The 26,539-nt window shown below is 59.3% G+C and overlaps 10 protein-coding genes across 10 annotated transcripts; 6 read left to right on the top strand and 4 right to left on the bottom strand.

The window, feature by feature from the left end:
* Positions 1-1,848: 1,848 nt before the first annotated feature.
* On the top strand, positions 1,849-4,226 carry CcaverHIS019_0509500 (uncharacterized protein; the record flags this gene model as incomplete). The annotated part of the gene is made up of 12 exons (XM_060602166.1): positions 1,849-1,993; positions 2,027-2,047; positions 2,086-2,125; positions 2,354-2,480; positions 2,514-2,663; positions 2,699-2,775; positions 2,814-2,970; positions 3,089-3,180; positions 3,216-3,425; positions 3,461-3,600; positions 3,638-3,804; positions 3,840-4,226. The coding sequence occupies 12 exons, from the start codon at positions 1,849-1,851 to the stop codon at positions 4,224-4,226; spliced, it is 1,713 nt and encodes a 570-aa protein (XP_060458587.1).
* Positions 4,227-4,497: 271 nt separating this feature from the next.
* CcaverHIS019_0509490 (uncharacterized protein) lies at positions 4,498-7,108 on the top strand (the record flags this gene model as incomplete). The annotated part of the gene is made up of 4 exons (XM_060602165.1): positions 4,498-4,802; positions 4,945-5,198; positions 5,296-6,413; positions 6,452-7,108. The coding sequence occupies 4 exons, from the start codon at positions 4,498-4,500 to the stop codon at positions 7,106-7,108; spliced, it is 2,334 nt and encodes a 777-aa protein (XP_060458586.1).
* A 214-nt stretch (positions 7,109-7,322) lies between these two features.
* CcaverHIS019_0509480 (uncharacterized protein) lies at positions 7,323-8,299 on the bottom strand (the record flags this gene model as incomplete). The annotated part of the gene is made up of 3 exons (XM_060602164.1): positions 7,323-7,631; positions 7,663-8,184; positions 8,237-8,299. 3 exons carry the CDS (start codon positions 8,297-8,299, stop codon positions 7,323-7,325), a joined length of 894 nt encoding a protein of 297 aa, XP_060458585.1.
* Positions 8,300-8,768: 469 nt separating this feature from the next.
* Positions 8,769-10,424, bottom strand: QCR2 (uncharacterized protein; the record flags this gene model as incomplete). Its single annotated transcript, XM_060602163.1, has 4 exons — positions 8,769-8,787; positions 8,832-9,782; positions 9,822-9,943; positions 10,212-10,424. The coding sequence occupies 4 exons, from the start codon at positions 10,422-10,424 to the stop codon at positions 8,769-8,771; spliced, it is 1,305 nt and encodes a 434-aa protein (XP_060458584.1).
* Positions 10,425-12,082: 1,658 nt separating this feature from the next.
* On the top strand, positions 12,083-13,912 carry CcaverHIS019_0509460 (uncharacterized protein; the record flags this gene model as incomplete). The annotated part of the gene is made up of 6 exons (XM_060602162.1): positions 12,083-12,251; positions 12,302-12,382; positions 12,419-12,787; positions 12,833-12,917; positions 12,951-13,733; positions 13,777-13,912. The coding sequence occupies 6 exons, from the start codon at positions 12,083-12,085 to the stop codon at positions 13,910-13,912; spliced, it is 1,623 nt and encodes a 540-aa protein (XP_060458583.1).
* A 417-nt stretch (positions 13,913-14,329) lies between these two features.
* CcaverHIS019_0509450 (uncharacterized protein) lies at positions 14,330-16,985 on the top strand (the record flags this gene model as incomplete). The annotated part of the gene is made up of 6 exons (XM_060602161.1): positions 14,330-15,339; positions 15,377-15,653; positions 15,690-15,923; positions 15,957-16,164; positions 16,200-16,553; positions 16,588-16,985. The coding sequence occupies 6 exons, from the start codon at positions 14,330-14,332 to the stop codon at positions 16,983-16,985; spliced, it is 2,481 nt and encodes an 826-aa protein (XP_060458582.1).
* Positions 16,986-17,351: 366 nt separating this feature from the next.
* On the bottom strand, positions 17,352-19,583 carry SSC1 (uncharacterized protein; the record flags this gene model as incomplete). The annotated part of the gene is made up of 3 exons (XM_060602160.1): positions 17,352-19,105; positions 19,228-19,405; positions 19,524-19,583. 3 exons carry the CDS (start codon positions 19,581-19,583, stop codon positions 17,352-17,354), a joined length of 1,992 nt encoding a protein of 663 aa, XP_060458581.1.
* A 691-nt stretch (positions 19,584-20,274) lies between these two features.
* Positions 20,275-20,860, top strand: CcaverHIS019_0509430 (uncharacterized protein; the record flags this gene model as incomplete). The annotated part of the gene is made up of 3 exons (XM_060602159.1): positions 20,275-20,507; positions 20,635-20,784; positions 20,839-20,860. The coding sequence occupies 3 exons, from the start codon at positions 20,275-20,277 to the stop codon at positions 20,858-20,860; spliced, it is 405 nt and encodes a 134-aa protein (XP_060458580.1).
* Positions 20,861-21,597: 737 nt separating this feature from the next.
* On the top strand, positions 21,598-23,662 carry CcaverHIS019_0509420 (uncharacterized protein; the record flags this gene model as incomplete). Its single annotated transcript, XM_060602158.1, has 4 exons — positions 21,598-22,109; positions 22,152-22,342; positions 22,374-22,662; positions 22,696-23,662. 4 exons carry the CDS (start codon positions 21,598-21,600, stop codon positions 23,660-23,662), a joined length of 1,959 nt encoding a protein of 652 aa, XP_060458579.1.
* A 158-nt stretch (positions 23,663-23,820) lies between these two features.
* On the bottom strand, positions 23,821-26,403 carry SUCO (uncharacterized protein; the record flags this gene model as incomplete). The annotated part of the gene is made up of 3 exons (XM_060602157.1): positions 23,821-24,693; positions 24,759-25,490; positions 25,531-26,403. The coding sequence occupies 3 exons, from the start codon at positions 26,401-26,403 to the stop codon at positions 23,821-23,823; spliced, it is 2,478 nt and encodes an 825-aa protein (XP_060458578.1).
* Between the last annotated feature and the right edge of the window lie 136 nt (positions 26,404-26,539).

Genomic DNA, 26,539 nt, shown 5'->3' with positions numbered 1-26,539 from the left:
CACCACCAGGCCGTTTCCCTCCTTAACCCTTGCCCGGAATGAAGAAAGAAGAAAGACCGGGGGGTTGCGTCCGCGTGTCCTTGGACAGGGATGATACCAAGGAAGGTAGGAATCGTAGGAAGGAGGGTTGCAGTTTGGTGCGAGGGGAATAGGAAAAAGGAGACAAAGGGGAAATGATTAATGAGATTGGATACGAGCCAATGCCACATGCGACAATCAAGATCCAAAGTGAACGCGAGTGACGTAGACGCATAGTGGAGCACCTAACATTGTATAGCTAGTTGTTGGCTGACAAGGAGAGGGAGAGGAAATTGACCACCCAACGAGGCTCGAGCAGTCAATAGGTCACAGGCCTCTCTAATGGGGGTGACCGAGTCAACTTCCCTGCATGACCATGGGCTTGTAGTCGCAGAGGAGCAGAGGCCTGTGAGCTGTGAGTAAGGACGAACGGACGAACGGACGAACGGAAGAGAGGGTGCAGATGGAAGTTGAGAAGCATCCTATCTTGCGCCCAGGGGGCGTCGGGCGTCGGGCGTTGGGCGTCGGGCGCCTCGGGGTCTAGGGGCCTAGCGGCCTAAGGGCGTTGATTGTACCATGTGTATTGTGGGTATTGTGGGTATCATGGGGTACACGACTTGTGTAGTGGGGCGCAAAGTGAGAGCGTCTTGGGGCGTGGGGCGTGGGGCGTGGGGCGTGGGGCGTGGGGCGTTTGTCAATTCTCAATGGGAGAAAGGTAGAGATGGAGTGAGAGACATGAGAGACTGAGTGAGAGAAGCAACAGAGTGGGGCGCAGTCAGGTTGGTTAGGCTGATCAAGGGGCACCAAGATGATCTTCATGTCAGACTTGTCGCTTCTCTCATTCTTCGCAGCTTCCTCATTCTCCCCCATATCCCAGATGCTCCTTCACATGCTCCCCTTAGTTACTTTCTCTCTCATACCTCTCAACATCTCAACCTCCATGCCCGTGCCTTTGCCTATCATGCGGGCCCTTTCTTTCCCCTCCTCCCATCTTCTGCTCTTCTCCAACTTGGGTCCTGCAGGGCCGAGAATAACATGCTTCTGAACGAGATAACAGTGCCTCAGCAAGCAATGCAATGCGTAACGAAGGACGCCTGGTCGCTTCATCGCTGTCACTGCCAGTGGTTGCCCGTTGCGCGTCGATCAAGCGCGATCGTGTCACTGCAACTCGGGTATATCAAGTTGTTCCGATGGCCGACAGAGACAGCCCTAGTCCAACACCGAAGTCTGAGCGAGATCACCCATGTCACTAACGCCGGTTAGTGCTAGGTATCTCTTGTCAGCCAGGACCCGGACACTCACTGTTCCTGCCAAGAGTGATAGGTCAGCGTCAATCACGACTCCCAGCAGTCCATGCTCCAATGTCTGTCCGTGAGACGGGGGGAGGGGGGCAGGTGCGGGTGCTCTGCGCATCTGCCCTTCCCATTCACGTCGTCGGGTCTCCGGCCCCTGCCCCGGGGACGGGCGGTTACGCGTGCACGCGGTCGCCCTGCCGACGGCACTTGGTGCCTCTCGCCCGAAGTCGATGTGTGCTGCACTATACGCCCTCTGCGCAGCAATCTCGAGCACAGAGGGCACCTTTAGCGAGTGGGCAATGTTGATCCTGCACCGGGTGGATGTCCTGAGGTTACTCCAGTAAGCGGGGCCAATACCACGCTGTGGTTCATATGGAGAGTTGCCAATGTCCGCACCAGCTTATTATGCCTGGCGGACGTACCTGAAGGTTGACTGTGCTCACTTGTGCCTGGCTGGACGTACCTGAAGGTTGACTGTGTTCACCATTTGGTAACAAATCAATAATCACTCAGCCTCACGCACACTCCTCCGACCATGGAGCCACCAGCCGTCATGGCGGAGGAGTTTCCGGAAGAGACGGCAGAGGACGATGGCACAGCTCTAGATGCTGCGCAAGTGGCAGAGGAACGCCAACGCAGCTTTGAACGCACTCTTGCTGGCGCCAGTGTCCAGAAGGCTGGTGAGCCCCTGCTCTTGCATCACTGACCAGCAGGACTGGCGTGCGACCAGACAGGTCAGCGAAGCCACAATCGGGTTAGAAGTTAACGGCAGAGGTCAACCGGATCATCGCCGAGGCCTCCAAGGGCTCCAAGTGAGTTTCCAACCGTAGGGGAGGACTGTTGAGAACAGGGCGGCAGAATAGAAATGATGCCCTCCCTGCGCTCGACGACGTCATACACTCGCATGTTCAGTGTTGTTGTTTCGTGTCACCCAACCGGCCATGTTGGCCAATGGCCACTCCCTCGTAACGACTTGCGGCCCGTGCTTCATAAAGTGATGCGGCGCATTGTGTTTCCCCGGCAGGTTTTGCTAATCCTAGGTTCTACCTCAATCAAGTAAGGAAGGATCAGGAGCTCACTGAGAAAATCGAATGGTTCAAGGCGAAGCGCGACGAACTGGTGCGCGAGTCCCCAATGGAGAGGTTGGAGGCGGATGCTGACCGGATTGTGAGCTTGGGGATGGATTTGAGCTGACAGCAGTTGCTGGAGGTCGAGGCCACATGTGACTTGAGCCAGACCATCGTGCACGTCGACCTGGACGCTTTCTACGCATCGGTCGAGGAACAGCGAGACCCATCGCTCAAGGGCAAGGCGTTCGGAGTGGGCAAGGGTGTGCTCACGACCGCGTCTGTGAGTGAAAGGGGTGGCGAATTCGCTCACAGTAGTACGAGGCGCGCAAGTTCGGTTGCCGCAGCGGCATGGCTGGTTTCATCGCCCAGAAGCTCTGCCCGCACATCATCCTGTGAGTCGACAAAAGTCCCAGTCGCCGGCTGACCGTAGTACCAACCTCCACTTTGACTTGTACACTGCTACATCCAACAAGGTGCGCGAGGTACTCGTGCAGTACGATGAGAACCTAATGATGGCTGGTCTCGACGAGGGGTACCTCAATATCACCTCGTACATGAAGACGCACGACATGACCGCCGCCGACGTGGTGACCAAGCTCCGTGCGCATGTGGAGGAACACACGAGCATGACAATCTCGGCAGGCATCGCCCCGAACCGCATGCTGGCCAAGGCAAGCTCAACGACGCAGCAATCCACTTACGCAGATTTGCTCCGACGAGAACAAACCCAACGGCCAATTCGAGATCGAGTTCGACCGCGCCGCCATCGCACGCTTCATGCGTGATCTGCCAGTTCGGTTAGCTTCTGCACACACTCTGGCGTTAACGACAGGAAGATCCCGGGTTTCGGACGCGTCACGGAGCGGTGCCTCGAGGGCCTTGGTGTCGAGAGGTGTGGAGACATCTACAAGCGCCGTGGGGAACTGATGGCCATGAATCACTGGTTCGGCTTCCACGGGCTCTGCAAGGCGTACCTCGGCATTGCGGACAATACAGTTGAAGCGCCCAAGCGGGGCGAGCGGAAGAGCGTCGGTGTTGAGCGGTGAGGGAAGCACCTGTCCTGAAAGTTGACCGTAGAACATTTCGCGACAAGACCGCCAATGACGACATCCTGCGCGAGCTCGAAGGCATCGCTGAGGAGCTCGAGAACGACTTGGCCGCTCTAAAGTACTCGGGCAAGACGGTGACTGTCAAGTTCAAACTACACACCTACGAGAGTGAGTTGCATTGTTTGTGCGAATCGGCTGACGGCAGGCAAGTCGCGCGCTCTGTCGGTCAAGAAGTACATTGCGACCAAGGAGGACATCCTCCCGATCGCGGTCGACCTCATCCGCAAGGAATTCCCATTGCGTATCCGCCTGCTAGGTATCCGAATGAGTAGCCTGAAGGACCTGACTTTGCCGGACACTGGGATACGAAGCGTGGGCTACGGGTTTGGCCTCTCGGCTTACCACAGTTCCTCAAGCCAGAGACTCCGGAGGCCAGCGCATCGCACGTCGTACCCAACATAACAGAGGACGATGAGGACGACGAGCCCAGTCTGACAGGCGGCCGGAGCCCTGTAGCGCTCGACCCCAACCCGGACGCTGGGCCTGTGTGTCCCATCTGCAATCGCCATCTCGGCCCAGAGACTTCGAACGCTGACCTGAACGAACACATCGACATGTGTCTGAACCAGGACGCGTTCGCCGAGATGGCTGACACGGCACCATCATCAGCGAAACGCCCAGCGGCCAGTGACTCGCGTCCCGGAAAGAAGCGCAAGGCTTCGAACACGACTTCAAAGGCTGGGAGCTCGAGCGCGGGCAAGGGGAGTGTTCTGGAATGGCTGCGGCGTGGCTAGAAGTGTACATAGCCCTGTCATTGACAGTTGTAGTATTACTTTGGTCGATATTGCGATAATGACGTTTGCATTGTCAGGATGAGTGGACACGAAACGCGGATCTTTGTTGGGCACTCTGCCTTTGTGGAGAATCGTGGATGCGGGGGTGGAGGCGGTGATTGGGGAAGGTCACGCGTATTGGCCGTCAACAACAATATAAATTGCCGACGCGCGCGTCGCTCCACCGTCCACTCTCACCCAACCTCGTTCTTTCCCTTTCATTTCTTCACATATGGCCAAATCGCCCGTCTCCTCACAGCCATCACCCATGACCTCGAACGCGTCGGTGCCGGCGCTGACTGCGGGAACGACGGCCCCGACCTCGCCGTCGCCGTCCCCCGGATCACCACTTAGCCCAGTCCCCGACTCGAGCAGCATCAGCAAGAAGCGCAAGGCACCTGCGTCAGGTGGCGCCAAGAAGAAGGCCAAGAACGACACGAATGCTCCTGCACCCAAGAAGGGCAAGGGCAAGCAGGCGCAGACCAAGGCCGAAGACAAGGAGAAGCCCGAGAAGGAGAAGGGCACGTACTGCCACCAGTGAGTCAATCGAGCGGTCAGATTGGAGGGCGTGTATCAGGCAGCGATTTTAGCCCGAGATCCAGACGGCAGGCCAGATTTCTGTCTCGCGTACGCTACGTTGGCCTGCTCACAGACGCGTCGTGCACCGCGCTCACACCAGATGCCGCACCAAGATCGAACCGGACAAAGTGCTCCGCTGCACCAAACTGCGAAAGTATACAAAGAGCACACCTGCGCGCGCGTGCAACCTCGCGTGGTGCGAGCGCGACTTGCGCAAGCGGTACGAGGTCGATCCCGACGAGATCAGGGAACGGGGACATAACGTCGACGCCGCCGAAGCGGCCAAGCACGACGCGTCCAAGGATTACGTGTGGGCGTGCCCGTGCTGTCTCGACGAGTGCCAGAACTCGACCTGTGAGTGTCCAAAGGGAAGGGACAGCTGGATGCGACAGGCATCCTCTGTTCGCGATGTGAACCCGTTCCAAAGTCAGTCTTCAATAGCTTACATCAGGCCGTATCAAGAAAGGCCTCCAACCCCTCGGCGATGTCGTCAAACTGGCGGCCGAGCAAGACATCACCCCACTCGAGCTCGTCGCACAGATCAATGCGGACGGGCCGGAACCCACCACTAAATCCCGCGCGGACATGTTCGACATGACTAACGGCCACTTGAGCGACGTCGATGCGCCCAAGGCCCCGGGATCCAAGCCCCCACCGAAGAAGGCTAAGACGAAAGAGACGGCCAAGAGCAAGGCGGCAACGAAGAAGACCGCGACCAAAGAGGCCAAGAAGACTGCCAAGACCAAGGAGAAAGAGGTACCGAAGAAGGCTGCCAAGAAGGAGGTGCCAAAGGAAAAACCGGCTCCGCCTCGCGTCGTGTGGCCCAAGTCTGACCCGCCTGACATCGCCAACATCGACACGCGCATGGGGCGCGAGGAAGTCGAGCAGCGCATGTACCTTCGCGAGTTTGTGTGCCGGTTTCGCGAGCTGCTCAAGCTGCCAGACCGCAGTCTCGGCGCGTTCGACGACTTTGATCACCCGCTCGGCGAGACGACCGTGCGGCAGGTCGCGAGTGCGTTCCTCGGGCTCATCGGGCATAATGGGGGTATGACCGTCCGGAAATTCTATGTCGACTCGTATGAGCCGGAGATGGACTCTGAGATCGAAGACCTGCGCGAAGAGATGAGGTATGCCGACCTCGCGCGCTTCGCATCGATCTACCAGCAGGTCGCGGACATGCTGGACCTGAAGATGCCACCGGACCCGACTTCTGCGGCGCGGGAGCGTAACGAGAAAGCGATGAGAGCGCTGCTCGACCTCGGCGCGGACGATGAGGCGCCAGCGTGGGCGATGGAGGCTGGTCCGTCGACACGCCGCGGTGCGTCCCGTCTCCCTGCTCCGAACGAGGTTGTGCGCATGCTCCTTGCTCTCGTCGAGTACGTCATGCACCTCGACATTGTGCGGTTCCAAATGGACCCTAACGTGGGGTACTCGGCAGGCGATGAGATCCGCAAGATGAGCACGGAGCAGAAGGAGGAAGCCAAGCGGTGGGATGCGGAAAAGAAGAAGCTCAACGCGGCGCGCGTGCGAGCCAAGACCGCCGCGGATACCAAGGCCGCGCGAGAGAAGGTGAGCTGGAGCTTGACGAACCTATAGGCTGACAAAAGCTTAAGGAGCGCGAAGAGGAGCACTGCTTGCGCAGTCGCATGTCGGCCATCAACTACCGCGCAGGGCTGGCGCGGAAGTCGATGCGCTTCGAGCCGCTGGGCGTTGATCTCGATGGGCGCGTGTACTATTCTCTTTCAGCACGCGAGATCGACCGCGAGCGGTACCGACCCAGCTTTTGGGCACGTGGTGTGTTGATCTGGGGCCGTGGATGGGGCCGTGAGGACGACGACATTCCAACCCTTGTGGAGCGGTGGATGGTAGCCAACACCAGCGTGGATCTGCTTGCGGTCACTCGCTACCTCACATACCGCTGGCGCACCAAGTATGGCGAGATGAAGCTGGCCGCCGAAGAGGCTGTCAAGGAGGAGGCGAAGAAAAAGGGCAAAAAGACGCCCAAGGCGACACCGCGGCGACCGTCACTCAAGCAGACACTGTCTAGCCGCAATATGGCCAACGGGGCCAACAAGGCCAACGGGTACGATTCGGACGACTCGGAGCTGAGCTCGCCACCGGATGACCTGCTCGAGCAGCTTACCCCGCCCGGGTACGAGCCCAGCATGCAAATGCTTGAGTACGAGCAGTTCAAACTAGAGTCAAACATGCGCGACGTCACCATGTTCGTCGAGGCGCTCGAGTGGAAGGGCATCCGGCCGTAGTGGGAGAGCAGGGGAGGGTTTTTGGGCTGCTTCGCGGGCGTGGCCGGGATGATGGCATTTGTACATTACATTTCGTGCATGGTACAGTGATTATACAAGCTTTGTTTGTGACCCTGTTGTGCGAGTTGACCATGTGGTTGGTGACGTGGTTGTGGTTATGGTTGTTCATTGGCGATGGCATTTGTGGCGTTCCTTTGTGTTCGTCTCTGGCAGTCTACTTGTTCTTGGCGCGCTCGGCCTGAAGCTGCTCCTCGAGCGACTTAACCCGCTCCTGGAGGTTCTTGATCGTCGTCCTCATCGAGCGCTTCATGCTCTCCGCGGCTCTAACGAGGCGCTCCTGCCGCGCAAGGTGTTCCCCAACCTCACCAAGAGAGGTCATAACCCCGCCAAGCGCGGGATGTTGTACGCCGCCAGCACCGACCTCTGATCCAGGCGTACTGATATGCGAAAAAGGCGTATGCGACGACGACGGCGTCGTGACCTCGCGCGACGGCGTCGTGAGGAACGGATTGGCCCCGGTTGCCTGATATCAGCTCCTTCTGAGATAGGCTCACGCGCTTGGGCGTCCGCTCATCTTCCCCCTCATCTGACAACTTGCGCTTAACAAGTGGCGAAACAGCTTCCAATCGCGCCTGGACACCCATTCCCCGCTCACTCTGGCTCTGGGAAGACTTGGGTGTCCGCGTGACCGCATCGCGCTCAAGTTCGTCCGCATCGAGACTCTCCCAATCGATATCGTCATCCTCCTTCTTCTGCGACGGATGCGTCGGCGTCCGCGTCGCCGAGGAAACAGGAGGCGCCGGCGAATGCGGATGCGCTTTGGATGGCGTGTGTAATGCGCTCCCAGTCGGCCTCATCAGGCGGCTCGGGGTGGTCGGCGCAAGACCGTTGCGCGGGCCTGGGGCTGGGGAGGTACCAAGCACCTGGCCGCCGTTAGGAATAGAAACCTCGTCGGCCCATTTGAAGAATTTGCAGCGCTGCGGGTCGTCACGAGATAGGGCGCACGTGTAAAACCACCGTCCCGGGTTCTTGGATGTCGGGCCGGCTTGGAACTTGCGCGCGGGCTTGTTGTGGCCCTATTATCAACTCTCACGACTGGGCGACATGGAGGAAGACATGACCACTTACATCGCACTTGACGCCCTCGGTGCCTGTTACTGTGCGAGATGGGGCGGTCTTTGTGAGTGCCATATTGGCCGCGTGTTAGGAGAGTAGATAAGATGTTGCGACTTGATTGTTTTGTGGTGAGTGGCAACCCACAAGACACAAACGCAAGCAACTACTGATTCGCTTGGACATTGCCTGAAGCTTGGATGGGTTGTGATGTCCCGGTCACGTGGCTCAATATTCCCACGGTGGACTAGTCTTCCCTGGTGGAGACCACCCTTCACTGGACTGCTGAGTAGTTGGCTTCGGCGGCTTTGGGAAAGTAAGGCACGCAAAGTCCCAATCCCCATCCCCTTGCTGGCTTGCCATGCTGGCCATGCTTGCGCCAGTCCATTCAACTCTGTTCTTGCAACCTGCAGCAACTTGCAGCTCCATCGCCCACCTACTCCCTAGCCTCCCAGCCGCATTCCAGCACTGCATGACCGGATATGTTGTTGTGATGTGGCTGTTAACCTATTTTGGCCTCTCTATCTACCCTATCGCCTTTCTTCCATTACAGGCCGAGCTCGTCGCTGCGTGTTAGTGATGCACTCGACTTTGGTCCAGTCAGACTCACGCGTAAGGAAGGACGTTAGAGCCAACGGCAACGACTGTTGGCTTAACAGCAAAGAGCGACTTGGCAGCCTGCGAGACGGCCGAGGTGGACAGGCCGTCGAGAGCCAAGTTCTGCGACTGGACCGTCTGGCCGGTGAAGAGCGCAGGGGCGGCGGCGTCAACGAGCGAAGCGTAGTGCTCGAGAGTGGTGGCGTCGGCGAACTTGGCCTTGGCGATCGCACGCTTGAGGTCGTCCTCCTTGACACCCGACGAGGCAGCCTTGATGGCGGCAGCGACATCCTGGGCAACGGCACGAACACCCTCGTTGGTGGGGGCCTGGATGACAATGTTGAGGAGCGACGCGTCAGAGTACGAGGTCACGAACGAGCGGACGGTGGCGCCAGCGACCTTCTCGGCCGCCTTGGACAGGGGGGTCGAGCCGGGCGACCACTTGAGCGCCGACTGGCCGCCAAGGAGGTGGGGAATGACGGCGACCTCAGGCGAGGTGGTGCCGGCCTGGCCGTACGAAATGACGAGGGTAGGCTGAGCCGTGGGGCTGGCGTGCGTGTCGAGGGCGATGCGCGCCTCACCGCCGTGGTACTGCGACTTGGCGGTCTGGAGCGAGGCCGACGACGAGCCGGCGGCACCAACGAACGCCGAGTTGACGGCAGCGGCAAGGGCCTCGGTGGAGATACCCTGGCCAACTACGGCAATGTTCGACTTGGCGAACGCAGCCTGAGCGAACGCCTTGACGGTGTCAAGGGTCACGGGCGAGTGAGGCGACGCAAAGATCGAGTTGCCAAGGCCCCGGCGGAACGCAACGTTGGCGGCAGTGTCGAGCGCGATCTGGGCGGGGTCGGCGGCAGCGGCCTCAGTCTCGCCTTGGACAGTGGGGAGGACGAGCTCGGCGTACTCGTGGGGGATGAACTGGGTCGACGAGAGGACCGACGCGAGGAGGGGGAGGAAGTAGCCCCTGGGAATGGTTAGCACTCCAGTCCAACAAATAACTCACTCGTCGCCGCGGAGGAACTCGGCGTTGATGTAGAGGTACTCGCGCGAGAGGCCAGCCGAGAGGACACCACCGTAGAGCTCCGTCTCACGGGCAGTCTTGAGCGCCGAACCCGAGGCAGTCGACTGCGATGTCAGCAATGTCCGACGGTTGACGAAATCGGCGAGACTCAACGGCGCTTCACGCAAGCATGTACACGACAATGCGCATGTAACCGGGGGTGAGGAGGTCTTGGACAAGCTGCGCGTGATGCAGCAGCGCGCCAAGATGTGTCCAGGATATGGCACCTCAACTCTCGGCTCCATATCGCTCCGATCCTACACCCCCGGGGTTGCATGTCTGCGTCCTTTCGCCTTGTTTGCGCTCATGCGCTTGCGTGCCGGGCGCACCCACCTTGAACACAAAGTTCTTGAGGACGTGAGCGACACCGGGAGCAGGCTCGTAGCGCGAGCCGGCCTTGACGATCACGGACACGCTCGTGGTCGCGGGGCGGAGGCCGTTGTCGATGCCGAGGACCTTGACGCCAGCAGCCTCGGTAACGTTGGCGGCGGTGGCGTAGGACCGGCGAAGGGCCGGAGCGGCGCGGGGGAGGCGGAGGAGAGACATGGGAAGGGAGGGTTGGGAGAGAGGTGTTCAGAGGGGCAGCTGTGGTAGAGAGCTCGTCCTGCTCAATCGGCCGCTCCGTGGTTGGCCCTCAGTTGGCGACCTCGGAGCGACCCGCCCACTGCTCCAAGGAGAATCGGCGTTTTAATCGGGCACTCTTATTGTGGCACTTCTCATATCCTTTGACTTTTGCACGCTCCGACAAGGATTCGAATTGCACCCCATCATTCTACTTCCCTGAGTTTCGCTGTACACCGTGGGAAGCTTGAAACCACGTCTGATCTCAATGCCACAGACTGTCAATATTAACCGATCCAATCCGATCCGCAGCAGCGCAGTATCAGTGATGCCCAACTGCGGATGGCTTGCTTGGGGTGGTATCTAGTAGTGTCTACAGTCTGGTGGTCCTGCATGCCTGTATCCTCAACCTCGCCGACAAGGTCAACAATATCCAACAGCATGAATGACAGAACGACATAAGCCACAAAGCGATCGATCGTTTCTAGCATCACGGAGCCCACGTTTTGACTAGGCTCCAAGCTCCGAGACGGATGCAATCGAACGTTTCAGAATGCTACACCCATGTACCAAGCACTACTACTGCTGATCTGCTTCCTACTTTCAGCTGCCGACCAGTTCGGATGACCATCCTTCAAACAGTCACATGTTTTAGCTTGGATGTCTTGACAGATGGTTGAATTGAGGACATGTCTGTGATCTGTGAAATCATGTGGGGAAGCCACACACCCTTGTCCGACCTTGGAGACTGCAAGGAGGTCCTGGGTCTATGAGTCAAGGGTAAAAGGATGACGGCCATCTTGAATATGACGAGTCGAGTGCGAGCAAGACCGAGTGCTAAGATCCGAAGAATACGGTGACGGCGATTCCACGAATCATGGAAGGAATATCCAGCTATGTGAGGAGGCCACTGAGCTCGATAAGATACTGTTCAAGGGTGGGTCCCCGCCCTTGAACACAGGGTTGCACACTTTGCTTGCGCACGCTGGCGTGTCCGCGTGTCAATAGGCCCATGTCAGGGCGATCTGTCCGATCTGTGCGAGTAGCACAGCCACTTTGGACTTGCATGCGTTGTATGGATCTGCTTGCCTGAGATCCAACTGGCTGCGATCTGGCGAAGCTCGAGGAGACAATTGCAAATGTCACAGATGTCGGGTAATAGAGGGAACAGATGGCAAACAAGAGGATTCGAACAGCGGGTTAATGGTTATATTCCAATATTCCAAGTCTTGGTTGTTAGGCTATAGCGCTGTATAAGGGACCAGCTCCTACAATTACATTCCACATCACAAGCGATCTTCATAGCTTAGCTATTCTAATCATCTATACTCTTTCAAAGGTCACCACGTCGCAACACTTCCACCTCAACTCTTATCTGATTCACTCTTTCCATTCCGTCACTCTTCCCATAACGCCTGCCGACATCCGCGCTTCGGTCTCTCGCACGTTGTACCTACACACACTCTCACCCTCCTTTCATTCCATTTCATCCACTCCTGATCGCTTCCCGAACACCTCCCCCACCCACCCAACCTCATTCTGGCAACATGCCGCTGCTTACGCGGCGTCCAGTCATCGTACTATGCGCATTCGTTCTCATTTCCGTCGTCCTCATCACAGGCTCCTTTCATGATCCCACGGCCATGAAGCTTGAAAAGTTGTTCCCAGAGGTTGGCCCAAATAACAAAGGCTCTAAGAACTTGCGCGCGACGCGCCGACGCACACGCGCCCTACGGCAAAAGTGCGCGGAACCAGACGTGTTCGAAAGGATGTACGGTCGCACAAACATTCGCATGTCACGAGGGTATGAGGGTGCGTCTGATCTGACCCCCACCTTACACTGCTACCAGGCTGACGGGTAGGTTCCCTCTTCCGCACAGAACAGTTCGTCATCAAGATCCTTCGCGGTGAGCCCGTTACATTTTCGGCCATTGGCGGGAGTGGTGAGTTCTGTTTCGCCATCGGTCGGCTCACATCAGTCACCTCAGGCCATAATGTTCAACAGTTTGAAGCATGGGTAACTATCTTCGGGGATTGGCTTCGCGACTGGTTTCCCCACGACGGCCTTATCACCATCATCAACGGCGCAGTCCCTGCTACGGGCTCGGGGTACTTTGCCTTCTGCTTTCCCCTGCACATTCCAGAGGATTCGGATCTGGTCGTGGTCGAGCTCGGTGTCAACGACGAGCCTGACCTGGAGATGATTGACAACATGGAGTCGCTACTCCGCGGTGTCCTCGGCATGAAGAACAGCCCATCCGTTATGCTCGCGGAGGCGATGGCGTTCAGCAAGGGTCCGATGTCTGGCGGTGGCGGTCGCTTCCATCTCCCCGTGGCGCAGTACTACGGTGAGTCTGGACCGTGCACACGAGCAAAGCCCTAACGCATTTCAGACGTTCCTGTTATCAACCAGCGCCACCCACTTGTCAACCACTTTGCTCGGTTCCCAGAGGTTGTTCCCATGTACTTCTCGGAGTCGTACGTGCGCCCAAAAGTAGTGCTCACACTCAGCTGGGACCAGCCAGACCTGCGCCATTTCAACTGGCACGGTCACCGCGACCTCGCCAACCTGGTGGCAAGCCTTCTTAGAGACGTCGCCTGCGAGCTCGTTGCGGACCCTCACTACATGCCACCACCACCAGACACCCAACCACCGGGTGTCCAGGAGCACACACCCCAAGAGAGCTTTAATGACCAAGTCACTGCCCTCTATGGTGAGGACACTCGTCATGTCCTTAGGAAGATGGAGGAGGACTGGCCCGAGGAGGCCCGCTCGTGGCTGTACCAGCCGCCCGCGCCGAAGCAACGCAAGCGCGATGACGTTCAGGCGTCTGCACGCTCTGAGGGTGACGCTGAGGAAGGGGCATCTCCTCAAGAAGAACCACCCCTTCCCCAACAGGTGTGGATGCCTGGTTTCTGGTCACGTCCGGCGGAGCTTGGGATGCTTCCTCGTATCAATGGCATGGAGGGCTGGAATGCGGACGTCAGTCACCGTGTTCCAGAGTTCCACCCGACCTGCAAGAGCACGCACTCGGACAAAACCGAGTTCCAGCTCCGCCCAATACATATGGACCCACAGTGGGACTACTGGGTCCATCCTGAGAACTCGGAGAAGCCGTATTACGTCTCCAAAGTTCCGGGAGCCAAAGTTAAGTTCGAGATTGGCACGAGCGTGGGTATCGTCAAGATCTACAGTCTCTTCGCACAAGACTTGGGCTTCGGCAAGTGCAAGTGCTGGGTCGATAACGCCAAGGATGTCGGCAAGATTATCGATGGCCGCCTGGGCAACGCCGAGTGAGTGCCACGTTCGCGCAAGAGGGACCATACTGACGCGTAGCAACACTGGACAACTCACGACTTTGAGCACCATCATCCCCGCGGGGACGCACAACGTGACGTGCGAGATCTTGGAGGAGACGAATGACCCGAATGGCGGACACGAGTTCCGCATCATCGGTGTCATGGGAGGATAGTGTTGACACATGGCAGCACGCTTTGCTGAGGGACCATCATTTTATAGCAACATTTCTGTACCATTAGCTGTTCATAAGCGATCATTTTTCATCTGCATTGGTTGATCAAGGCATTCACAGAGTTCTAAGCAGTGATGGTGGGAGTGTCGGGTGGAGGGGCCACGTGATGTGCCTCCCCTCCACTTGGTCACACCTCAACAACAATTCAATCAGTCAATGTCCCGACTTTGGTTGTCACTTCACCTCATCCACGCACTAACGTACCAACGAATCCTCACAAGCTCTTAGACCTCATCACGGGCATCTGTAACCCTCCCTCCCTTCCCATAGCTAGATTTGTGCCTTCACGAGTGCCAAATGGCCTGGCCTTGGACTGCGTGACAGTTCGCAAACATCCTCACCTTCCCTACCTTCACCATGGTGTCATCTCCATCACCATCACCACCTGCCTTTACCCGCCGCCCACAACCCAAGCGAACATATGGTCGACGTGGGCGCATCCTCAAATCTCGGACAGTGAGCCCTGATCCTGCGTCCGACACAGACGTCGACAGCGACACCAACCGCGCAACCCCGACCGCCAGCGCGAAACGCCCCCGGATGTCGATGGAGTTGAACGACTCGCCCCAGACGCGTGGGGGATCACACTCGAGGAGCGGCTCGCTGCGTCCGCATGCCACAATCGCATCTCCCTTTGCGTCTACTCCTCACGCCTCCCCTACCCCCGTTGGCCCCTCGCACCGCGATGACTCCTCGCCCAGACCACATGTGGGGCGCTCTAGAACCGTGCCGCACACCGAGTCCTTGCAGTTGACAGCCCCTGCTTCCCCCCTTCAGACGAACGGGAATGAGGTGGGCAGAGGGAGTGCTGGCTCACGGCCCCGGAGACGGATGCTGGGTCGCGCCGAAAGCATGCACGCGTCACAGGCCGTCCCCAGCAGCGCCAGCGCGCCCACTACACCTCACACGCCTAGGCGCCTGAAGACGGCTCAGTCTGTACCGACACCTGGGAGTGGGCCCACCCGCGTGGGTCATGTCCTGGGAAGCGAACCGGGCTCACCATCCGTTGCGTCGCCGCCTGCCGCTCCCCTCGTTCCCGCGATCATTGGCAGTCCGAGCCCGGCCAAGGCCAAGCGCACGTACGGGGGAAATCGGAGCTTCCTCGCTAACCGGCCTGCTGACTTGGACACGGCGCTCAGTGAGGACGCGCAACCCAGCTACTCGGAGCTGCGCAAGGCGTACGAGGTCGACCCTGTTGACGATGATGCCATCCGTGACCTCACGGAGGACTTCAACTTCGCGCGAGCACCTGAGCCGATCAACGACATGCGGAGCAAAGGCGAGAACCGTCTGTTCATGGACGATATCGGCGTGCTCCTGAGCGACATTAACAATCCTGCTCAGAGCCTGGCTCTGAGGCGCTCAAGGTGAAACTCCACAGTTTGGGACCCGAGCTGACAGTAGCGCCCTTGATGTCCTGCAGAAAATGCAGGAAGGCGAGTGGATAACTAGACTTCGTGGACACACCGAAACGGTGTTCGTTGCACTGTGTAGTGGGCGGGGCGAGGACCCTATCCTCAATGCGGCGTGCCTGGTCTTCCTTGCGCTCCTTGCTAAGAGCGATGGCTTGCGGCAGTTGCTCGAAGGCGAGGAGGAGAACGTTGTGGCAGTGTTGAGGAATCACATAGACCTGACGTCGGGACCTCTCGACCAGGGTTACAGGGGCAAGGCATCGTTATCGGTTAGCGTACCATTGCACAGCAGCAGCTGACCGCAGATCCATAGACTTCGCGCCATCGCCTCCAAAATCTTTAAACAGAAAGAGCAAGACCTCCGAGGGAGTCGTGGCATTGCATCTTACATCCTAGCGGAGGCATTCCAACTGTCAACGTTCACCGCTCATATTCAGGCCGCCATCGCCCAGGAGGACATACCTCTAACACTCTTCCAGCGATTGAAGGACGATGGGGCTCTCCTTCGGACACGTATGGAACTGTACCGCAACAGCATTGTAACCGACACACTATTCCAAGCTGACGTGTAGGATCTTGTTCCAAGAGACGGAACGTTTGATCTGGATGCAGTCGAGCAGAGTTTGCGGGCGCTATCGCGTATTGCGGCCCTGTCTCGTCCAGACCGCGAGCAACTATCACAAGAGCGCGACTGTATCATCGCCTTGCTCTACCTGTTCGTCTCGATGGTAGCCATCGCTGTGGACGAGGAAGAAGACGACGAGACCATCCAGCGTCAAGGTATGTCACCTTTGACATAGTAATGCTGATGTCAGCCGCCAGGTGCGCTGTCCTCTCTCTATCCACCCTGGCCCCTCTGGCTGAGTCTGCCCGCAGGGCGGATGAACCCGCGGAGGTATTCGAATCTGCGCACGAGGTTGAGGCGACGTTTGCGGCCTTTGGACGACTCATATTCCAAAGGAACAGGTGGACCGACCTTTGCAAGTCCACCTCTGGAGAGCGGAGCACGTCGCCGTCCTCGTCTCCGACCCAGCCGTACGAAGATCTGCCAAGCGACATCGGGACAACCGAGAACTTGGACGCAATCGAGCTCCTTATAATACTGTCGCCAGTGCTGGACTGGGTTCTTCCCACGACTCGCAGTGCCGCGATCACAGTGGCGACAACCTGTGAGTGACCGAGTCGCCCAAAAGCTGACATCAGCCGTCTCGGGTTGCGGCAAGCGCGAGTGCATCTTCGGGTGCCGCTGCCTGTCGTCAATCTCGTTCGCGTCCCTCATCGTTTCTCTGTACAATGAGAAATTCCCAGAAGGTGAGCAAGGACGTGTCCAGCTACTGTCCATGTTCGTCACCATCATCCTCACACGCCTCCTCGTATCTGCCCAGAGCCACGTGCGGCCATTAGTGCAGCGTGAGTTGGCTGGTACATCGTGGCGCGAGCAGCTAGAGGGGCTCCGTAACTCCCTCATCAACTACGGGTCGATATTCGCAAACTTCCAGGCGCTGGTAGGCCGCGCAGTGGGTGTCGAGGTCGAGCAGGATGGGGACAGCATCGTCAGCGAGGCGCTGCGTGAGCTGGAGCCGCTCCTTGCGAAGGCGTAGTTGGGCTATAGACCATACCTTGCTTTGTAGTGATCTATCACCGTGTATTACATGTATTCGTAGCTGTAAACAAGCGTGACGCAGGCAGCTGATCGATAGTGCAGACTTGGCAGGCTACACAAAGGCTGCTCCCAATGGCCCATCGTAATAGACGTCGCTCCCGCTCGCACTCGCTAGCTTCTGAGCAGTGCAATTCATCACTGATACAAATGGATGCGTTACGCTGTCCCGCTGGGGACACGCGCCAATGCAGTGGTGAGGGTATACATATGGATTGTCGGACTATTAGCGGCTCGCTGCCGCTGCTAGGCTAGATAGTGCGTGGCAAGTGAGGACCGGGAACCGAAACACAAGAAGACCAGGCGCTTAGTCCTTCTTCTCGCCCTCGGTCGACGAGGGCTCGCCCTCCTGGGCACCACCCTCAGCCTTGCGCTTCTCGTAGACCTTCTGGAAAAGGCCGAGCGAAGCCTGCTGGGCAGCGTCGATGGCGGCCTTGATGTCCTCGGCCTTGACCGAAGCGTCGCCGGCAGCGCCCTTGGCGGAGATCTCGCGGAGCTCGGCAAGGAGCTTCTTGACCTTCTCGCGCTCCTCGTTGTCGAGCTGGGCCTCAAACTCGCCCATCGACTTCTCGGTGTCGGTAACGAACGACTCGCCACGGTTGGCCTCCTCGATGACAGCGCGGCGCTGCTTGTCGGTCTCGGCGTAGCGCTCGGCGTCAGCAACCATGTTCTCGATCTCCGAGTCCGAGAGACCCGACGACGAGGCAATGGTCATGCTCTGCTCGCGGTTGGTGGCCTTGTCCACCGCCGAGACGTTGACGATACCGTCGGCGTCAATGTCGAAGGTGATCTGGATCTGGGGGACACCCTTGGGGGCAGGGGGAAGGCCAGTAAGCTGGAAGTTGCCGAGGAGCTTGTTGTCACGGACAAGCTCACGCTCGCCCTGGTAGACCTTGACCTCGATGGCGGTCTGGCCGTCGGCGGCGGTCGAGAAGGTCTGAGACTTCTTGGTGGGGATGGTAGTGTTGCGGTTGATGAGACGGGTGAAGACACCGCCGAGAGTCTCGATACCGAGCGAGAGGGGGGTGACGTCGAGGAGGAGAATGTCGGTGACGTTGCCGGCAAGGACACCAGCCTGGATGGCGGCGCCCATGGCGACGGCCTCGTCGGGGTTGACACCCTTGGAGGGCTCACGGCCGAAGAGGGCCTTGGCGGTCTCGACGACCTTGGGCATACGGGTCATTCCACCAACGAGGAGGACGTCGTTGAGCTCGGCGGGCTTGATGCCGGCGTCACGGAGAGCCTTCTTGCAAGGCTCCTCGGTGCGGTCGATGAGGGGCTTCACGATCGCCTCGAGCTTGGCACGGGTGAGGGTGAGGTTGATGTGCTTAGGGCCCTCGGCAGTGGCGGTGACGTAAGGGAGCGAGATGTCGGTCGACGAGGTCGACGAAAGCTCAATCTTGGCGCGCTCAGCGGCCTCACGGATACGCTGGATGGCCATGCGGTCGCCCGAGACGTCAATGCCCTCGGTCTTCTTGGCCTCCTCGAGGATGTAGTTGACGAGAGCAATGTCAAAGTCCTCACCACCGAGGTGGGTGTCACCGTTGGTCGACTTAACCTCGAAGACGCCCTTCTGCATCTCGAGGATGGAAATGTCGAAAGTACCACCTCCAAGGTCGTAGACGGCAATGGTGGCAGTCTCCGATTTGTCGAGGCCGTAGGCGAGGGCGGCGGCCGTGGGCTCGTTGATGACACGGAGGACGTCGAGACCGGCAATCTGGCCGGCGTCCTTGGTGGCCTGACGCTGCGAGTCGTTGAAGTAGGCGGGGACGGTGATGACGGCGTGCTTGACGGGCTTGCCGAGGTAGGCAGCAGCAGTATCCCTCATCTTGCCGACAACAAAGGCACCAATCTGGGCGGGCGAGTACTTCTCGCCACGGGCCTCAACCCAGGCGTCACCGTTCGAGTGCGCAACAATCTTGTAGGGCACCTGCTTGATGTCACGCTGAACCTCAGCGTCCGAGAACTTGCGGCCAATCAGACGCTTGGACGCAAAGATGGTGTTCTCGGCGTTGACGACAGCCTGTCGCCGCGCGGGCTGGCCGACGAGGCGCTCGCCATCTGATGTCGTCAGCGTCTGAAAAAAGCGGAGGAAGCCTCTAGAAAAAAAAAGTGGTCTGTCAAGAAAAAAAAAAAAAAAAGTTGACCAATTGTCGACATGCACGCCGACAGTTACTACTCACCCTTGGTGAAGGCGACGAACGAAGGGGTGGTGCGGGCACCCTCCGCGTTCTCGAGGACCTTGGCCTGGCCAGCCTCGAAGATGGACACACACGAGTTGGTGGTGCCAAGGTCAATGCCGACAACGGGGCCGGAGATCTTGGAGTTGTAGCGCTTCGAACCAACGAAGGGCGAGGCGCGCTGGGGTCAGTGATGCTTGGGGAGTTCCATCGCCACTCGACGACTCTCGGCGCATGCTTTTTGCAGTTTGGCCGAGTCAACGTCGCCGAAGTGGTGATGTTGAAGGTGGGATGCTCACGGTGGCGGCGCGGGCGGCCGAGAAGGGGGTCGAGCGGATGGAGCGGGTGATACCGTACATGGTGGGTGCCGCTTTTTTGGGAGGATGCGGAAGGGAGGAGAGATGAAGAGGAGACAAGAAGTGTTGGTGACGGTAAAAGAAATAGTCGTGGGAGGAAGGAGGGCCGGCGGTTGGTTGAGTCTGGGGGGCCGCAAAACGGCTGAGAGATGGGTGAGTGACCCTGGATCCTTGTAATAGTCAGTACTCTGTCAATCTAGACCGGGGTAACAGTGAGGCGGTATGAGCGGCTTACAACTTGCTAATGCCGATACTAATGCCTACTAATAGCCACAGTCAACTCCGTCTAATTCCCTCGCCTAATTGGATCCCTTGGATCCCTGTTGTGGGCATTTTTCAAAAGACATGGTAAAATCTAGAACAAAGTACTCGTACTCTGTTACTCGGACAGACGTCACCGTAGCAGCTCCGGCCGATAAACTGTCCGACTCGTAGACTGGCCGATAATACCCGACCGGATGAACTCCACGCGAACTCCGCGTGCAGACGGAATCAAAGTCCATGACCCAATCCTTGCAACCTGTTTGGCTAACCATGGCCCATGTCACCTGTCAACTTTGGCTACTTGGGTGGGGGGGAGCGCTTGGACGTCCATGGCAGATCACAGGCTGACAACCACTAACACTCGCCATTCGCTCTCATCCATCTTCGTCGCCACCATTCGTCGTCTTGGCGCAGTCGCGCACTAGCACCCATGGCCCCGCTCCTCCTCACCCATTTCCGAGCGCGCCACCGCTCCGTCCTCACGACCCTCTTCGCCGCGACCTTCCTCGGCGCCGTCGCTGTCGTCGCATTCCCCTGTCCAGCGCGAGTTGGGGCTAGCGATGGTTTACGGCCAATGACGAGGTTGGACTGCTCGCCGGAGCAAACGAGCGAGGTCGTCACAATGATGAACAAACGCGGCGGGCGAAAGCTGTTCATTGAGGAGTAAGCAAGATGGCCGGTTGAGTGCGGAGCGGCCAGGTCAAGAGAGGCGCTGTGCGTGTCGCACTCGTCTCCGAGCCTCTGCGCGGCGTGTATACCTTTATCAACTTCAGCGCCTCCCTCCCCGCAGCCCAATCGCCCGTTTCCACTGCCCCGAACAGCTCGTCGACACACCTCAGCACCCCAACAGGAGCAAACCAAAATCGGAATCGTATCGAGGCGTCCCAAAGCGCCTTGACGCCGCAAGAGCCAAAAGTTGTACATTAGCCACTCTCATTAAGTGAGTCTCTCCGCAGCTCGTCGCTGGGATGTCACGGAGCTGGGCTGACAGCAGAACTCGCGCGCACGCGAAATGAACTACGCAGCATACCCTGCACGCACGCACCCCGGTGCCACTATGCATATCATTTTATCACACCGAATGAGGCTGGTGCAGCAAGAAGGTTTCCTGTCGCGTGCTCGGGGAGCGCTGGATGAGGGAGGGAAATACGAAGAGCCAGACCGAGGACGGGGGCCGGCACCCGTTCGGCTGGCGATGAAGCAGCCGGGTTCAGGGCCAGGGCGAGGCTACCGCATTGTCCTCTCTAAGTGGAGTCTGCAGCGATGGCGAGTGGCGAATGTAACTTCAGTGTTGCTTTCATGCTCAATAGCGAAGATGATGGTGGCAATGGTGCAGATGATAGTGACATCAGAGGGAGACTATGCCCCGGAAATGCCTCACAGCAACGGCGATCAAATTCCAAAGCGCGATGGGCTGCAGAGTTGGGTTTATCGCGCATTTCTCATTTCTCATTTCTCATCTCTCATCTCTGTCATCTCTCCATCATCATCCGGGCATAATCATGTCTTCCTCTAACTTCTCTCTCTTGCATCCAGCTATTCATGCATGGCTCAACTGCCATTCTACAGATGTCCGGCCCAGGTCAGACGACTCTCCAACCCGTGCCCACGCGAACAAGCATCCGTGCGGGACCCCACTCACGTGGGCCCAACCTCCACCATTGCCACCAGGTCCCCAGAACTTTGAGCAACGAGACGTGTTTCATATTCTCATGCCCGTCTAACCTCGCTCTTACTCACCACTGATCACACGATGGAACAAGCCGCCGCGACGCGCTCCCCAGTCCTTATGGACAGTGCTGTCCTCGTCGGCGCGCGCATCCTCTACTTCCTCCTCGCCCGCCGCTTCCTCCAGACCCTCTCCCCAACCCTTCGCGAGTTGCAGAAACCCGACGTCCCTCCCCTTCCAACGGCACAGCCTCCTCGTACACGGCCCAGGTCGGCGTCGGCGATGAGTGGTGCGTCCATTAGGTCAGGACCGCGTACACCTGCCGAACAACCTGCACCTCTTCCCGACACCGAGGACGAAGACACCTCCCCCTCAAGCAGTTACCCCGGCTCGCCGGCGAGTGCACGGGGCCTCCTCCCCAACCCATCTTCTCCCGATGCCTCGAGTATGGGCGGGCCGAGCGGCATCGAAATGCAGCTCCTCGGCGCCAAGCTCCAGCCGCGCGTGATCGAGCTCTCGCACACCGCCCCTCTGCCTAGTGCTGTGGGAACGAAGCGCGTAAAGCGGGCCGCGAGAGGGCTGAGCCGCATCGCCAGGTGAGTTTGAAGGCTGACTGCGGAGAGCACAACTGACATCAGGACGCTTTTCGCGGTTTGCTTCGCTGAGAGCATGACGCTCATCTCCATCGTGGTCTCCCACGCCTTGGGGATCCTGCACGCACATGCTCGCCGTGTCAACTTCTCTGTGTCGCTGCACATCTTACTCGCGCTCATCCTGATCGTGGTCCCTCTCGTGCAGTGCCTGCTGTGCACGTACCGGAGTCGTCGGGGTGCGTCCCTCCCTAACATAGCTAACGCCAGACTCCATCTCCACAAAACCCTCCGCGTCCTCGCTCAGCCTCACCTCGCGAGTCCTCATTTCGCTCATCCCCTTCGCGATCTACATCTTCCTCTTCACGCGCATCCCGCCGTATATCACCGCTTTGAAGCCTGTGGACGACGGGTGGGCTGAGGACTGGGAAGGCGGGGGATGGCTCGAGAGCTCTCTTGGCCGCGTCGTGGTTCTCGGTGTGGTGGTGATCGCGGGGCTGAGTGGCATCGGTGCGGTGGTCACAGCCAGGGACTACCTCGAGCAAGCAGCCGGCACAAAGTACGTTATCCCGAAAACGTAAACTGACACCAGGCGTGTCGTCACCGACGCTGATGTGCTGCAGGCCGAGCGCTCCCTCTACCGAGTGAGGCACGACGCGCAGGCCAAGCGTGACGAGCTGGAGCGCCTCGCGCGCGCCGCCCCAGAACCAGGAGGCTGGATGACCCGCGTGTTCGGCACCAAGGCCGATGCCGAGGCGTCCTCTCTCCAAACGGAACTCAAGACGCTCGAGGTGATGGAGGCGGACATTTCGCGCTCGGTTGCCACCCTCCGCGCCCGGCACCGCGCACAAGGCTTCCGCGCAACCCTCAAGGGAACAGTTTACAACGTCCTCGGATACATCTTTGCAATCTACTGCGTAGCTCGCCTGCTCCTCTGCGCCGCCTCGCTCCTCTCCCCCTTCGCCACTTCCACAACCTCGGCCGAACCAACAAAGGGCAACTCGAACGGCGACTGGATCAGTTTCGTCCTCGCCCTCGCACTGAGCGGTCTCGACGCGGACGCGGATGTCGCGCGCTGGTCGCGCACAATTTCGCTACTCTTCACGGGCGCGCTGGTGATCAGCTCCCTCGCCATGGTGCTGAGGTGGCTCGCGCGTGTCCTCCGCCTCACCTCGCGGACGGTTGGTGCTGGCTTCCTCCTCCTGACCCTCGGTCAGCTCTTCGCGACCTACGTGATCAGCCTGCTCGTCCAGCTGCGCTCGTCCCTCCCGCCATCTCCAGCGTCGCCACTCGAGGGCTTGCCCGCCAACGCAACCATCGCCGCCTTCGGCGTGGAAGGAAACGAAACCGAGAGCGTGGCGGCCGCAGCCATGGCGGCCGTCGTTGCCGCCGCAGCTAGCGCTGACGATTCGCTCCTCCGCTCCCTACCTGACTTCCGGGTGTTTGGGCGCCTCTTCGACGCCGTGTTCCTCCTCGCGGCACTCAGCACTTTCGTGTATCGCTGGGTCGCAGCCAAGGTGTCCGACGACGGTGACTTGTACGAAGCGCTGGGGCGGTAGTGGGCAGTACCCGATGCGATCCTCCTTCTGGCCTCATAAGCTCACAGAGGAGGCCAGATAGACAATACTGCACAGCAGTTGTACTGTACACCGATACACCTACTAGATTAATCAGGATACATAATGGTATGAATGTGCTGGGTATGATCTCGTCGACCTTAGAGACTCCGCGCGAGCATCTCCCCTTCTACCTCGCGATACTGGCTCAGATTACGCCCCCCTGGTTCACCGTTGCCTCCAATGCGAACACGCATGCTCCTCGGTGGCTCAAGTCCCTCCTCGTCGCCATCCTCGCCGCTCAGCACCTCCGCTACCTCGCTCGTACTCCCATCGTCCTCTTCCGTCTCGCCATGTCTCTGGCGTCCAACGACACGGGAGCGCGGTGTCGGTGTGCCCCGCTCCTCAGGGCCCGGATCGGCCTCACTCGCACTCCCGTCACGCCGCCGCATTGCGTGGAGGTGGGAACTTCTGGCCAGCCGCCTGGGTCGGGGCGTGAGCGCAGATATGCGCCCGCGGTGCGAGTGATGTAGTGGCCGTGGGGAATCTCCGTTGCCGTCGAAGAGTGCACTCGGTTCGGCCGCCGAGATGGAGCGAGTCCCTGGCGTGCGGCGACGTGCGCTGCCAACCGGGCCCACAGATCTGCGCTTGCTGCGTGGCGTTGACGGACTCGCCAGCCCGTCCGATGGCGGTGCGGGGACTACATCGATGAGTAAACCGGCCAGTGGACCCGTAGAAAGCCGCTTTCCTCTTCCGTCCTGCTCGTCTTTCACCTCGGCCCGTTTGCGGCGAACCGCCTCGCTGCTCAGTGGGCGGAGGAGGGCGTCGATCGCTTCCCCGCGGCTCAGAGCGCCGAGGACGATAATCGACACGAGCACAACGAGCTGCGCGAGCGAGCGCCTCCGCTCGAACCCAAGTTCGTCAGCGAGGAGCTGCAACTGCGTCTCGGTGGTGCGCCGCTCTGCGTCGAAAGCCGCGCGCATATTCTCGAGCTGGCCGAGGAGCCGGCCAAGACGGTCCTCCTGGCGCATGCGCTGGCGTCAGCTCCAGACAAGAGCTCAATGAGAAGGTGCAGACCATCTACGATGAGGCCACTTACATCGACATCGTACCTGGCCGCATCGCGCCCACGCTCGTCCGCCCAGCGTTGCTCGGCTCGTTCCAGCGCAGCGCGCAGCGCCTTGGCCTGCTCGTCGATGTATCGGGCTACCAACGTCGTGTTACCCTCCAGGGCGTTAAGGCGACGAGTGATGAACGCATAGATCGATTCTGACGTGTCAGTGCGCCCTCTATACGCCGTCGTGCCGGGCTCCTGCGTGCTGGGCGGCGTGGTAGCGACGAGCGGAGTTGGATCCTGCGCCGAACTGGTTGTGTCCGACGAGTTGGCAGGTTCTACCCCTCCTCCAGAGGAGGCGGGCGGGGATGTAGAGGTCGAGCTTGCACTCGAGCTCGGGCTCGGCGCACACTCGATGAGCGGCTCAAACACGTTCTCAATTCCGCTCACTCTTCGCGCCTGCTCTTGCACCAGGCGCTCGAGCTCGCACAGCTCGCGCCGCCGCCGCTCGTCGTCCTCCCGCTCCTTGGCCTCGCGCTCAGACGTCCGCGCCGCCTCGGCGGCGCGTTCCGCCTCGCGCTCGCTCTCTCGCGCCTTCATCTCCGCAGCACCGCTTGCCTCGGCCGCCCGTCGTTGCTCCATCTTGAACGCCTCCATCTGGTTCATGCCGTACACCTTGAGCTGGCTGACGGGACAGTAGTACTCGCTCCCGTAGAAGGAGGGGAAGTCGAGGCGGAGGAAGCGGTGGAACGACGTCGGCTCGGGTAGCGTAAATGTCTGGCGTCAGCCTGGTCATACCATGATCTGAAGAACTCACCTGGGCGCCCCGCACGTTCTTGCCCACAAACTCGGCTACTCTCTCCCATTCCCCCTCTGCGTCGTCCGCCACGCTTACGCGAACGCTGCGCACAATGCCAGAGAAGAACTCCCACACGGCCAACTCGACCGCCTCGACACGGATCTCGTCGCACAGCTCCACGACGGCCCAGTGCTCGTCCGCCCGGCACGGTGTGAGCATGTACCGGTCCCGACTCTTGTGCAACAAACTGCTGGCGTGTTGGGTCAATGGGGATGAGGCGATGACTCGCGCCGAACAGTCCGGGGACGCGTAGTTGTACCGATGTCCCTTCGGGCGAGGAGCAGAGCTCGGCGGAGGAGGAGCTAGGGAAGTGGTGTTCTCGCTGATGTTTTGGTTCGAAGGAAGTGTAGCGGAGTCGGACGCGTTATCTAACGGCAATGGTGGAGTTGCCTCGCGCCGCTTCCAGTCCTCGAAGGACTCAAACGGGACGTCTGAGCCGTTGACAGCGTCCGATGCATTGGCGGATGCGGTGTTGAAAGCGTCCGATGCGTTAACACCTTCCAGTAGGGCGTCTGTGATGTTGCTCGGCCCAACTTGCCCTGTGGTATGTTCTGTTGGCTCCGCAACTGGCTCTGGCTCCATCGGCACCTCGTCCAGCGCGCAGACCCACGACGCGCTCAGGCGCCGCCACGGGTCGTCGTAGCAGACGTCATCTCGGAGCTCGAGTTCCGGGAAATACGAGGTGGGGCCAAATGACGACGCCGCCGCTGTCACCGCTGCGACGCGGGAGAGCGCCTCTGCGTATACCTCGTGGGCTTCGAGCTCTTGGGAATGCGCGGCTGCAAAGGCGAGGATCGAGTGGATGAGATAGAGGGGCACAAGGGTCCTCATGGCGTGAGGAGGGAGAGAGGTGTGATGGTGGCCATGAATGAATTCGTGGGTAGAGCAACAAGGAAAGGGTCTGTTTGGAGTTGGGTGGCGTGTTGCCGAGAACTGATGACTTCGCATCGCTCATGCATCCATCGGC

The sequence above is a fragment of the Cutaneotrichosporon cavernicola genome (genome assembly GCF_030864355.1).
Source record: "Cutaneotrichosporon cavernicola HIS019 DNA, chromosome: 5".
NCBI lineage: Eukaryota > Fungi > Basidiomycota > Tremellomycetes > Trichosporonales > Trichosporonaceae > Cutaneotrichosporon > Cutaneotrichosporon cavernicola.
The sequence above is the reverse complement of the archived record's forward strand: the minus strand, read 5'-3'. Positions and strand labels throughout refer to the sequence as shown.